A 16006-nucleotide genomic window follows, 5' to 3' on the forward strand; every position below is an offset into this window, starting at 1 on the left:
GGGGTCTGCGAGACAGGAGGAGAGGGAGTGCGAGATGGGAGGAGAGGGAGACTGAGACAGGAGAGGGAGACTGAGACAGGAGGGGGAGGAGGGGGACAAAGACAGGAGGAGAGGGAGACAGGAGGAGAGGATGAGAGCGAGTGTGGAGCAGAGGGGGAGCGAGTGGGGAGCAGAGGGGGAGCGCGAGACGGGAGGAGAGGGAGCACGATATGGGAGGAGAGGGAGAGCGAGATGGGAGATCGGGAGGAGGAGAACGAGAACGAGACGGGAGAAGGAGAACGAGACGGGAGGAGAAGAACGAAACGGGAGGAAAGGGAGACAGGAGCAGAGGGAGAGTGTGTGGGGAACAGAGGGGGAGCGAGTGAGGAGCAGAGGGGGAGCGCGAGAGGAGAGGGAGCGCGATACGGGAGGAGAGGGAGCGCGATACGGGAGGAGAGGGAGCGCGATACGGGAGAAGAGGGAGAGAGAGATGGGAGAACGGGAGGAGAGGGAGAACGAGACGGGAGGAGAGGGAGAACGAGACGGGAGGAGAGGGAGACAGGAGCAGAGGGAGAGCATGTGGGGAACAGAGGGGGAGCGCGAGACGGGAGGAGAGGAAGCACAAGACGGGAGGAGAAGAAGCACAAGACGGGAGGAGAAGAAGCACAAGACGGGAGGAGAGGGAGTGCGAGACGGGAGGAGAGGGAGTGCAAGACGGGAGGAGAGGGAGTGCAAGACGGGAGGAGAGGGAGAGCGGGAGGACAGAGAGAGCGGAAGGACAGGGAGAGCGAGACGGGAGGAGAGGGAGAGCGCGAAACGGGAGGTGAGGAAGAATGAGACTGGAGGAGAGGGAGAACGAGAGAGGAAGAGGGGGAGACAGGAGGAGAGAGAGTGTGTGGGGAACAGTGGGGGAGAACGAGAGGAGAGGGAGACAGGAAGAAAGGGAGAAAGAGACGGGAGGAGAGGGAGAATGAGACGGGAGGAGAGGGAGAACAAGACGGGAGGAGAGGGAGAACGAGACGGGAGGAGAGGGAGAAAGAGACGGGAGCGAGTGGGGAGCAGAGGGGGAGTGCGAGACGGGAGGAGAGGGAGAGCTAGAACGGTAGGGGTAGTATACTGATAAGTAAGACAATAACTGCACTTTTTTGTCTCCAGTAAACTCATATGGACAGAATCAGCAGACTCCAGCATCCTGCGCTCACACTTTCACTGCTCCCCCTGGATACCCCATACAAACCCAGGCACCCCCCACATACACCCAGCAAGGTGAGTGGCACTCATGTGACCATATTGCGGGACAGACCATTTCCGCAGTTAGCACTGAATGTTAAATTGTATTTATGTAGACTCAAGATACAAATGCAGAAGCTGCACATCAGAGCCTGTTGTTCCTGTATTTTACCTCAGTATATGTAGAAAATAATAAACAACACCCTTTACAGACAGTATTCAGAGGGCTCACACACTAACTATATTGGGGTCCATTATTCAGGAGAGCAGATTCACTAAAGCTCACTACATATGTTGTCACATATCACCAGAACGAGTTTCTGCCCCCACACTTACTATATCCAATGCACTGCAAAATATCTGCACACACAACAAATGTGTATATATAGGTACAGTATATATCAGTAATAAGTCTATTACATAATATCTGCACACGCAATAAATGTGTATATATAGGTACAGTATATATCAGTAATAAGTCTATTACATAATATCTGCACACGCAACAAATGTGTATATATAGGTACAGTATATATCAGTAATAAGTCTATTACATAATATCTGCACACGCAATAAATGTGTATATATAGGTACAGTATATATCAGTAATAAGTCTATTACATAATATCTGCACACGCAATAAATGTGTATATATAGGTACAGTATATATCAGTAATCAGTCTATTACATAATATCTGCACACACAATAATTGTGTATATATAGGTACAGTATATATCAGTAATCAGTCTATTACATAATATCTGCACACACAATAAATGTGTATATATAGGTACAGTATATATCAGTAATAAGTCTATTACATAATATCTGCACACACAATAAATGTGTATATATAGGTACAGTATATATCAGTAATCAGTCTATTACATAATATCTGCACACACAATAAATGTGTATATATAGGTACAGTATATATCAGTAATAAGTCTATTACATAATATCTGCACACACAATAAATGTGTATATATAGGTACAGTATATATCAGTAATAAGTCTATTACATAATATCTGCACACGCAATAAATGTGTATATATAGGTACAGTATATATCAGTAATAAGTCTATTACATAGTATCTGCACACACAATAATTGTGTATATATAGGTACAGTATATATCAGTAATCAGTCTATTACATAATATCTGCACACACAATAAATGTGTATATATAGGTACAGTATATATCAGTAATAAGTCTATTACATAATATCTGCACACACAATAAATGTGTATATATAGGTACAGTATATATCAGTAATCAGTCTATTACATAATATCTGCACACACAATAAATGTGTATATATAGGTACAGTATATATCAGTAATAAGTCTATTACATAATATCTGCACACACAATAAATGTGTATATATAGGTACAGTATATATCAGTAATAAGTCTATTACATAATATCTGCACACGCAATAAATGTGTATATATAGGTACAGTATATATCAGTAATAAGTCTGTTACATAATATCTGCACACGCAACAAATGTGTATATATAGGTACAGTATATATCAGTAATAAGTCTATTACATAATATCTGCACACACAATAAATGTGTATATATAGGTACAGTATATATCAGTAATAAGTATTTTACATAATATCTGCACACACAATAAATGTGTATATATAGGTACAGTATATATCAGTAATAAGTCTTTTACATAATATCTGCACACACAATAAATGTGTATATATAGGTACAGTATATATCAGTAATAAAAGCCTTTTTCTGCACACGCAATAAATGTGTATATATAGGTACAGTATATATCAGTAATAAATCTATTACATAATATCTGCACACACAATAATTGTGTATATATAGGTACAGTATATATCAGTAATAAGTCTATTACATAATATCTGCACACGCAATAAAATGTGTATATATAGGTACAGTATATATCAGTAATACGTCTATTACATAATATCTGCACATGCAACAAATGTGTATATATAGGTACAGTATATATCAGTAATAAGTCTTTTACATAATATCTGCACACACAATAAATGTGTATATATAGGTACAGTATATATCAGTAATAAGTCTATTACATAATATCTGCACACACAATAAATGTGTATATAGGTACAGTATATATCAGTAATAAGTCTATTACATAATATCTGCACACACAATAAATGTGTATATATAGGTACAGTATATATCAGTAATAACTCTATTACATAATATATGCACACGCAAGAAATGTGTATATATAGGTACAGTATATATCAGTAATAAGTCTATTACATAATATCTGCACACACAATAAATGTGTATATATAGGTACAGTATATATCAGTAATCAGTCTATTACATAATATCTGCACACACAATAAATGTGTATATATAGGTACAGTATATATCAGTAATAAAAGTCTGTATTACATAATATCTGCACACACAATAAATGTGTATATATAGGTACAGTATATATCAGTAATAAAAGTCTTTTACATAATATCTGCACACGCAATAAATGTGTATATATAGGTACAGTATATATCAGTAATAAGTCTATTACATAATATCTGCACACACAATAAATGTGTATATATAGGTACAGTATATATCAGTAATAAAAGTCTGTATTACATAATATCTGCACACACAATAAATGTGTATATAGGTACAGTATATATCAGTAATAAGTCTATTACATAATATCTGCACACACAACAAATGTGTATATATAGGTACAGTATATATCAGTAATAAGTCTATTACATAATATCTGCACACACAACAAATGTGTATATATAGGTACAGTATATATCAGTAATAAAAGCCTTTTTCTGCACACGCAATAAATGTGTATATATAGGTACAGTATATATCAGTAATAAATCTATTACATAATATCTGCACACACAATAATTGTGTATATATAGGTACAGTATATATCAGTAATAAGTCTATTACATAATATCTGCACACGCAATAAATGTGTATATATAGGTACAGTATATATCAGTAATAAGTATTTTACATAATATCTGCACACACAACAAATGTGTATATATAGGTACAGTATATATCAGTAATCAGTCTTTTACATAATATCTGCACACACAAGAAATGTGTATATAGGTACAGTATATATCAGTAATACGTCTATTACATAATATCTGCACACACAATAAATGTGTATATATAGGTACAGTATATATCAGTAATAAGTCTATTACATAATATCTGCACACGCAATAAATGTGTATATATAGGTACAGTATATATCAGTAATACGTCTATTACATAATATCTGCACACACAATAAATGTGTATATATAGGTACAGTATATATCAGTAATAAGTCTATTACATAATATCTGCACACGCAATAAATGTGTATATATAGGTACAGTATATATCAGTAATAAGTCTATTACATAATATCTGTTTCTGCCCCCACACTTACTATATCCAATGCACTGCAAAATATCTGCACACACAACAAATGTGTATATATAGGTACAGTATATATCAGTAATAAGTCTATTACATAATATCTGCACACGCAATAAATGTGTATATATAGGTACAGTATATATCAGTAATAAGTCTATTACATAATATCTGCACACGCAACAAATGTGTATATATAGGTACAGTATATATCAGTAATAAGTCTATTACATAATATCTGCACACGCAATAAATGTGTATATATAGGTACAGTATATATCAGTAATAAGTCTATTACATAATATCTGCACACGCAATAAATGTGTATATATAGGTACAGTATATATCAGTAATAAGTCTATTACATAATATCTGTACACGCAATAAATGTGTATATATAGGTACAGTATATATCAGTAATAAGTCTATTACATAATATCTGCACACACAATAAATGTGTATATATAGGTACAGTATATATCAGTAATCAGTCTATTACATAATATCTGCACACACAATAAATGTGTATATATAGGTACAGTATATATCAGTAATAAGTCTATTACATAATATCTGCACACACAACAAATGTGTATATATAGGTACAGTATATATCAGTAATAAGTCTATTACATAATATCTGCACACGCAATAAATGTGTATATATAGGTACAGTATATATCAGTAATCAGTCTATTACATAATATCTGCACACACAACAAATGTGTATATATAGGTACAGTATATATCAGTAATAAAAGCCTTTTTCTGCACACGCAATAAATGTGTATATATAGGTACAGTATATATCAGTAATAAGTCTATTACATAATATCTGCACACACAATAAATGTGTATATATAGGTACAGTATATATCAGTAATAAGTCTATTACATAATATCTGCACACGCAATAAATGTGTATATATAGGTACAGTATATATCAGTAATAAGTCTATTACATAATATCTGCACACGCAATAAATGTGTATATATAGGTACAGTATATATCAGTAATCAGTCTATTACATAATATCTGCACACGCAATAAATGTGTATATATAGGTACAGTATATATCAGTAATAAGTCTATTACATAATATCTGCACACGCAATAAATGTGTATATATAGGTACAGTATATATCAGTAATAAGTCTATTACATAATATCTGCACACGCAATAAATGTGTATATATAGGTACAGTATATATCAGTAATCAGTCTTTTACATAATATCTGCACACACAATAAATGTGTATATATAGGTACAGTATATATCAGTAATAAGTCTGTTACATAATATCTGCACACGCAATAAATGTGTATATATAGGTACAGTATATATCAGTAATCAGTCTTTTACATAATATCTGCACACACAAGAAATGTGTATATAGGTACAGTATATATCAGTAATAAGTATATTACATAATATCTGCACACACAATAAATGTGTATATATAGGTACAGTATATATCAGTAATCAGTCTATTACATAATATCTGCACACGCAATAAATGTGTATATATAGGTACAGTATATATCAGTAATAAGTCTATTACATAATATCTGCACACGCAACAAATGTGTATATATAGGTACAGTATATATCAGTAATAAGTCTATTACATAATATCTGCACACGCAATAAATGTGTATATATAGGTACAGTATATATCAGTAATAAATCTATTACATAATATCTGCACACGCAATAAATGTGTATATATAGGTACAGTATATATCAGTAATAAGTCTATTACATAATATCTGCACACGCAATAAATGTGTATATATAGGTACAGTATATATCAGTAATAAGTCTATTACATAATATCTGCACACACAATAAATGTGTATATATAGGTACAGTATATATCAGTAATAAAAGTCTTTTACATAATATCTGCACACACAATAAATGTGTATATATAGGTACAGTATATATCAGTAATAAATCTTTTACATAATATCTGCACACACAATAAATGTGTATATATAGGTACAGTATATATCAGTAATAAAAATATATTACAAAATATCTGAACACAACAAATGTGTATAAGTTGAAGCAAATAGTCTAATGACATCGGATCAATGTAATCTAAAATGGAGTAGTATGCTTATTAAGTAAATGCCGGAATATCAGAAGACACACTGGCATATTAATCAGGTTGGTTGGCGTAATTATGTATCTATATTTATCCGCCATATATTTACACCGGAGTAAAACGTCTCCGTGTGAATACGGATAATACCACAAGAGAGCCCCCATATGCCCTCAAGGTTGCCTGATGCTTTACGCCCCTCCGGTCTTCTTTATAAAGGGCCTTTAACCTGATTAATATTATGCCAGTGTGTCTTCTGATATTCGGGCAAATACTTAATAAGCAAACTACTCCATTTTAGATTACATTGATCCGATGTCAGACTATTTGCTTCAACTTATCCAGACTGTGATAGGATTGGGGTTAATAACCCTGAACCAACTTTAAATATGCATGGACTGCCATTTTAGCATATTATTTTTGTATGTGCGGCAAACATAGTGCATGGAGTTTATAACATACACTTCAAACGTTAATACGTCCATTAGGCAAATTAACCCTTGCCATATTTTTCCATTCACAGTGGGGCATATTTATCAAGCTCCGTATGGAACTTGATGCCCCGTGTTTCAGGCTCACCAGAAACACAAGTTATGAAGCAGCGGTCTAAAGACCGCTGCTCCATAACCTGTCCGCCTGCTCTTAGGCCGCGGACAGACATCGCCGGAAATCAACCCGATCGAGTACGATCGGGTTGACTGACACTGTGTGCTGGCGGCCGATTGGACGCAAATCTGCAGGGGGCGGCATTGCACCAGCAGTTCACCAGAACTGCTGGTGCAATGATGAATGCGGAGAGCGTATGCTGTCGGCATTTATCGATGTGCAGCGGACATGATCGAAATATCGGATCATGTCCGCTCGCACAATGTTAAATCGGCCCTTTAGTGTGCATACAGCGTTGCATTCTGGTATTTGATCAAACAAGTACTGATTATTAGGGCAGTACAACTGCTTTTGCCATTAGTGATTACTTGCAACTTTATATCTATCACTATCGCAAAAAAAGATATTGCAGAACTAGAAAAAGTTCAGAGAAGGGCCACAAAGCTAAGGGGATTGGAGAATTTAACCTATGAGGAGAGGCTAGCCAAACTGGGTCTGTTTTCTTTAGAAAAAAGGCGCTTAAGAGGTGACATGATTACTTTATATAAATATATTCAAGGCCCATATACAGAGATGGTGGAAGCGCTGTTTATTCCAAGAAAATTGTTTGTGACCAGAGGTCACATTTTAAGGTTGGAGGAAAGGAGATTTAATCTCCTGCAACGGAAACGTTTTTTCACTGTAAGAGCAATAAAATTTTGGAACTCATTACCAAAGGAGGTAGTGAATGCCAATACCCTAGATACATTAAAAAATTATTTGGATACATTTCTGTCTTTAAACAAAATTCATGGATTGATTGCTAGTATTAAATGGGTCACCTTTTAGTGGGATTATTTAAGCTTAACTGGAGCTTTTTGTATATATTTTAGATTTGTATAGGTTGATCTCGATGGACTTCGGTCTTTTTTCAACCTCATCTACTATGTTATATATATATATATATATATATATATATATATATATATATATATATATATATATATATATATATATATATATACACATATATATATACACACACACACACACTGTATATATTTATATAGTTGAACTCTTTTGTTATTTTCTTACGGCTGTTACTTTGTATCCATATTGGCACCGGTGGCTCACACTATTACATTGAACAAATCTGCATTTCATTGTGCAGTATTCTAATACACGTGTTCACGCATAACACACACTTTACTCCATAACACGTTACCAAAGTGCAATCCCATTACATTTGTGCGGAATATGAGACATGAACCATCTTTTCATACTGTGGTCACCACATTACTAAGTGTGATTTAATAACATTTGTGTGGAGTAAGAGACATGAACTGTCCTTTCACAGTTTGATTACCATACAGTGTGGCCGCTTCAAACTATGTACGATTCATATCAGAGCTCATTTATCCAGTGACCAGAGTTCTTGTGGGACCTATAGATCACTGTATCTCAAGGCCTTACTATATGATATTTCATACCACTTGACTCCTCTGTCTATTTCCCTTATGCTTTTACATTTTCTACCCTTTTTTAATGTTTTATTAAAAGATATGTTTTAACCCTTAGTGGTATTTCCTGCACAGAGTGCTATAATTGCATTCTTTCTAATTATCCTCTTTTTTCCCCCACTTTCCTAGTGTTATATGCTTTAGTGTAAAGCACCACTCCCATAACAGGTCATTACTCAAACTTTATTTGGAATACCTGAATTATCAACACAATTATAGGGAGATTGCCTTTAATAGTGCCATTGTTTGTTGGTTTTAGTATTCAACAATAAATGTTTATATATGCACACTATACACTCACCAGCCACTTTATTAGGTACATCTATTCAATTGCTTGGTAACACAAATTGCTAATCAGCCAATCAAATGGCAGCAACTCAATACATTTAGGCATCTAGGCGTGGTGAAGACGACTTGCTGAAGTTCAAACCGAGCATCAGAATGGGGAAGAAAGGGGATTTAAGTGACTTTGAATGTGGCATGGTTGTTGGTGCTACACGGGCTGGTCTGAGTATTTCAAAAACTGCTGATCTACTGGGATTTTCATGCACAACCATCTCTAGGGTTTACAGAGAATGGTCCTAAAAAGAGAAAATATCCAGTGAGCGGCAGTTGTGTGGACGAAAATGCCTTGATGATGTCAGAGGAGAATGGGCAGACTGGTTCAAGATTATAAAAAGGCTATTACCACTAGGGAGGCCCGCAAAAGAATTAAAGAGCACATTTATGATATTAAATCGGATGATCCAGATTCACAGGTGGCACGACATCTCAAGTTCTGCCATGCCGGGAACATTGATAACCTGAAGTGGCAGATCATTGAATGGGTGCGAGTACCAAAGAGAGGAGGAGATAGAGACAAAATGCTACGCATGCGCGAGGCATTTTGGATCTTTAAACTTAAGACCAGAGTACCTGAAGGTTTGAACATACAAACGGATTTAATTAACTGTTGGCGTTAAGCAGATATAGGACACATATATAGTTTTAGTGTACCCTTACCTTTAACTTAGGCATAAGTTCTTGCTTAATTATCACAACATTCATAATTTTGAAGACATTAAGTCACAATATATAGATATGTAGCAGGGTTATTCTTTCCCTGAACTTTTTGTTGGGTTAGAGAAATATTCACATACATGCATATACAGATATGTAGCAAGGTTAAACTTTTTCTGTTTTTAGCCGAATGATCTGGGGATTGTATTTTGCACCATATAGCTGTATGGTATAGGCTTAGCGAGAGATTACTTGCATAGTTCTAAAAAAGTGTATTTAAATAGTAGTCCTTAATGTTAAGTTGATACTTAATATATGCTTTTTTCTTTACATTATTATAATGTGATATATTTTTCCCATTTATATGATCTGTATAATATGTGTTGAACTGCTAAATTACTGTTTACATTTCTATATTGAATGATTCATGTGATATACCTGTTAGAATTAATAGATTGAGCACTGTTTATTTCCAGAAATACAAGAGTTAACTGTGGTAGCAGATTTACGTCAGTGTGATTACATGATTTAAGAAGGCTGTGAGCTAGTAAACAGCACGGTCTATGAGTAAGGCAGAGAAACTGAAACATGTCAGACCGCTGCTGTCCTAGCTCTTTTGTTTTTATGCACTGAGAGTGTTTTTACATTTTTGTATGGCAATAAAAGCTAAGTTTTATCTTTTTACCTGTGGCCCCGACTCGCCTTTTTTTCTCTTGTGGCTGCTGTTGATTTTGCAGACTTGCGGAGGTCTGCAGGCGGTTTGCGGGGAGCACCTTTGTGGTTGCTGTGTTTGGAGCCGTTACATTGGTCACTTTGGTAGTGACGAAGAAGCCAAGGGGAGGAGATTGTCACACTCACTCGGGAACTGATTGAGATCTGGAGGGTTCAGAGAGCAGTTGCGGTTGGCGACCGGAGCCCCCAAGGTACTGTGTTCCATCAGCATAAAGGATGTTTAACTGTGATACCCCCATTGTAGGCTTTTGACATTCCTAATTTGTGTCTGGCTAAGTGAGCGCTGCTTCAGGACTTATTTGTATATAGTGATTATAAAAAGGCAACAGTAACTCAAATAACCACTCGTTACAACCAAGGTATGCAGAATATCATCTCTGAATGCACAACACATTGAACCTTAAAGCAGATGGGCTACAGCAGCAGAAGACCACACTGGGTGCCACTCCTTTCAGCTAAGTACAAGAAACTGAGGCTACAATTCGCACAGGCTCACCAAACTTGGACAATAGAAGATTGGAAAAACGTTGCCTGGTCTGATGAGTCTCGATTTCAGCTGTGAGATTCAGATGGTAGGGTCATAATTTGGCGTAAACAACATGAAAGCATGGATCAATCCTGCCTTGTATCAACAGTTCAGGCTGGTGGTGATGGTGTAATGGTGTGGGGGATATTTTCTTGGTACACTTTGGGCCCCTTAGTACCAATTGAGCATCGTTTAAATGCCACGGCCTACCTGAGTATTGTTGCTGACCATGTCCATCCCTTTATGACTACAGTGTACCCATCTTCTGATGGCTACTTCCAGCAGGATAATGCACCATGTCACAAAGCTCAAATCATCTCAAACTGGTTTCCTAAACATGACAATGAGTTCACTGTACTCCAATGGCCTCCACAGTCACCAGATCTCAATCCAACAGAGCACCTTTGGAATGTGGTGGAATGGGAGATTCGCATCATGGATGTGCAGTTGACAAATCTGCAGCAACTTCGTGATGCTATCATGTCAATCAGGACCACAATGTCTGACGAATACATGCCATGTATACATAATAAAGTGGCTGGTGAGTGTATATCAGTAATTAAGTGCCGCATTACATATGCTCTGCACACACAATAAATATTTATATATGCACAGTATATATCAGTAATTAAGCGCCACATTACATAAGGTCTGCATGCACAATACATGTTTACAGTATATATGCACAATATATATCAGTAATTAAGTGCAGCATTACAAAAGGTCTGCACACACAATAAATGTTTATAGATGCACAATATATATCAGTAATTAAGCACTGCATTACATAAGGTCTGCGCACACAAATGTTTATATATGCACAGTATATATCAGTAATTAGGAGCAGCATTACATAAAGTCTGCACACACAATAAATGTTTACAGATGCACAGTATATATCATTAATTAAGTGCTGCATTACATAAGGTCTGCACACACAATAAATGTTTATATATGCACAGTATATATCAGTAATAAAGTGCTACATTACAAAAGGTCTGCACACACAATAAATGTTTATATATGCACTGTATATATCAGTAATTAAGTGCTGCATTACATAAGGTCTGCACACACAATAAATGTTTATATATGCACTGTATATATCAGTAATTAAGCTCTGCGTACAAAAGGTCGGCGCACACAAATGTTTATATATGCACAGTATATATCATTAAGCTCTGCGTACAAAAGGTCTGCGCACACAAATGTTTATATATGCACAGTATATATCAGTAATTAGGAGCAGCATTACATAAGGTCTGCACATACAATAAATGTTTACAGATGCACAGTATATATCAGTAATTAAGTGCTGCATTACATAAGGCCTGCACACACAATAAATGTTTATATATGCACAGTATATATCAGTAATTAAGCGCTGCATTACATAAGGTCTGCACACACAATAAATGTTTATATATGCACAGTATATATCAGTAATTAAGCGCTGCATTACATAAGGTCTGCACACACAATAAATGTTTATATATGCACAGTATATATCAGTAATTAAGTGCTGCATTACATAAGGTCTGCACACACAATAAATGTTTATATATGCACAGTATATATCAGTAATTAAGTGCCACATTACATAAGGTCTGCACACACAATAAATGTTTATATATGCACAGTATATATCAGTAATTAAGTGCTGCATTACATAAGGTCTGCACACACAATAAATGTTTATATATGCACAGTATATATCAGTAATTAAGTGCCACATTACATAAGGTCTGCACACACAATAAATGTTTATATATGCACAGTATATATCAGTAATTAAGTGCTGCATTACATAAGGTCTGCACACACAATAAATGTTTATATATGCACAGTATATATCAGTAATTAATGCTACATTACAAAAGGTCTGCACACACAATAAATGTTTATATATGCACAGTATATATCAGTAATTAAGTGCTACATTACATAAGGTCTGCACACACAATAAATGTTTATAGATGCACAATATATATCAGTAATTAAGCACTGTATTTCCTAAGGTCTGCACACACAAATGTTTATATATGCACAGTATATATCAGTAATTAAGCTCTGCGTACAAAAGGTCTGCGCACAGAAATGTTTATATATGAACATTATATATCAGTAATCAAGCTCTGCGTACAAAAAGTCTGCGCACACAAATGTTTATATATGCACAGTATATATCAGTAATTAAGCTTGGCGTACAAAAGGTCTGCGCACACAAATGTTTATATATGCACAGTATATATCAGTAATTAAGCTCTGCGTACAAAAGGTCTGCGCACACAAATGTTTATATATGCACAGTATATATCCGTAATCAAGCTCTGCGTACAAAAGGTCTGCGCACACAAATGTTTATAAATGCACAGTATATATCAGTAATTAAGCTCTGCGTACAAAAGGTCTGCGCACACAAATGTTTATATATTCACAGTATATATAAGTAATTAAGCTCTGCGTACAAAAGGTCTGCTCATACAAATGTTTATATATGCACAGTATATATCAGTTATTAAGCTCTGCGTAAAAAAGGTCTGCGCACACAAATGTTTATATATGCACAGTATATATCAGTAATTAAGCTTTGCGTACAAAAACATAATTTAGGTAAGAACTTACCTGATAAATTCATTTCTTTCACATTGGCAAGAGTCCATGAGCTAGTGACGTATGGGATATACAATCCTACCAGGAGGGGCAAAGTTTCCCAAACCTCAAAATGCCTATAAATACACCCCTCAGCACACCCACAATTCAGTTTAACGAATAGCCAAGCAGTGGGGTGATAAAGAAAGGAGTAGAAAGCATCAACAAAGGAAATTTGGAAATAATTGTGCTTTATACAAAAAATCATAACCACCATAAGAAAAGGGTGGGCCTCATGTACTCTTGCCAATATGAAAGAAATGAATTTATCAGGTAAGTTCTTACATAAATTATGTTTTCTTTCATGTAATTGGCAAGAGTCCATGAGCTAGTGACGTATGGGATATCAATACCCAAGATGTGGATCTCCACGCAAGAGTCACTAGAGAGGGAGGGAATAAAAATAAAAACAGCCATTTTCCGCTGAAAAAATTAATCCACAACCCAAAAAAATAAGTTTATTTTCATAATTGAAATAAAAAAACTTAAATCAAAAGCAGAAGAATCAAACTGAAACAGCTGCCTGAAGAACTTTTCTACCAAAAACTGCTTCCGAAGAAGCAAATACATCAAAATGGTAGAATTTAGTAAATGTATGCAAAGAGGACCAAGTTGCCTCTTTGCAAATCTGATCAACTGAAGCTTCATTCTTAAAAGCCCACGAAGTGGAGACTGATCTAGTAGAATGAGCTGTAATTCTCTGAGGCGGGGCCTGACCCGACTCCAAATAAGCTTGATGAATCAAAAGTTTCAACCAAGAAGCCAAGGAAATAGCAGAAACCTTCTGACCTTTCCAAGGACCAGAAAATAAAACAAATAGACTAGAAGTCTTCCTGAAATCTTTAGTAGCTTCCACATAATATTTCAAAGCTCTTACCACATCCAAAGAATGTAAGGATCTTTCCAAAGAATTCTTAGGATTAGGACACAAGGAAGGGACAACAATTTCTCTACTAATGTTGTTAGAATTCACAACCTTAGGTAAAAATTGAAAAGAAGTCCGCAAAACTGCTTTATCCTGATAAAAAATCAGAAAAGGAGACTCACAAGAAAGAGCAGATAACTCAGAAACTCTTCTAGCAGAAGAGATGGCCAAAAGGAACAACACTTTCCAAGAAAGTAGTTTAATGTCTAAAGAATGCATAGGTTCAAATGGAGGAGCCTGTAAAGCCTTCAGAACCAAATTAAGACTCCAAGGAGGAGAAATTGATTTAATAACAGGCTTAATACGAACTAAAGCCTGTACAAAACAGTGTATAGCAGGAAGTATATCAATCTTTCTGTCCTTTCAAGGAACTTGCAGACAAACCCTTATCCAAACCATCCTGAAGAAACTGTAAAATTCTAGGAATTCTAAAAGAATGCCAGGAGAATTTATGAGAAGAACACCATGAAATGTAAGTCTTCCAAACTCTATAATAAATCTTTCTAGAGACAGTTTTACGAGCTTGTAACATAGTATTAATCACTGAGTCAGAGAAACCTCTATGACTTAGTACTAAGCGTTCAATTTCCATACCTTCAAATTTAATGATTTGAGATCCTGATGGAAAAACGGACCTTGAGATAGTAGGTCTGGCCTTAACGGAAGTGGCCAAGGCGGGCAACTGGACATCCGAACCAGATGCGCATACCAAAACCTGTGTGGCCATGCTGGAGTCACCAGCAACACAAATGACTGTTCCATGATGATTTTGGAGATCACTCTTGGAAGGAGAACTAGAGGCGGGAAAATGTAAGAAGGATGATAACACCAAGGAAGTGTCAGCGCATCCACTGCTTCCGCCTGAACATCCCTGGACCTGGACAGGTATCTGGGAAGTTTCTTGTTTAGATGAGAGGCCATGAGATCTATCTCTGGAAGACCCCACATCTGAACAATCTGAGAAAACACATCTGTATGGAGAGACCACTCCCCTGGATGTAAAGTCTGGCGGCTGAGATAATCCGCCTCCCAATTGTCTACACCTGGGATATGCACCGCAGAGATTAGACAGGAGCTGGATTCCGCCCAAACAAGTATCCGAGATACTTCTTTCATAGCTTGGGGACTGTGAGTCCCACCCTGATGATTGACATAAGCCACTGTTGTGATATTGTCTGTCTGAAAATAAATGAACGGTTCTCTCTTTAGCAGAGGCCAAAACTGAAGAGCTCTGAGAATTGCACGGAGTTCTAAAATATTTATTGGTAATCTCGCCTCTTGAGATTTCCAAACCCCTTGTGCTGT

General features: G+C 36.0%; 1 protein-coding gene across 1 annotated transcript in view; it reads left to right on the forward strand.

Moving 5' to 3' along the window:
• Positions 1-16006, forward strand: part of LOC128640581 (forkhead box protein J2) — a 75688-nt gene that overhangs the window by 46018 nt on the left and 13664 nt on the right. Inside the window, exon 6 of the mRNA XM_053693052.1 lies at positions 1135-1245. Coding sequence (XP_053549027.1) covers positions 1135-1245 — 111 coding nt within the window. The remainder of the gene's footprint in view (positions 1-1134; positions 1246-16006) is intronic.

The sequence above is a fragment of the Bombina bombina genome, chromosome 9 (assembly GCF_027579735.1).
Source record: "Bombina bombina isolate aBomBom1 chromosome 9, aBomBom1.pri, whole genome shotgun sequence".
Taxonomy (NCBI): domain Eukaryota; kingdom Metazoa; phylum Chordata; class Amphibia; order Anura; family Bombinatoridae; genus Bombina; species Bombina bombina.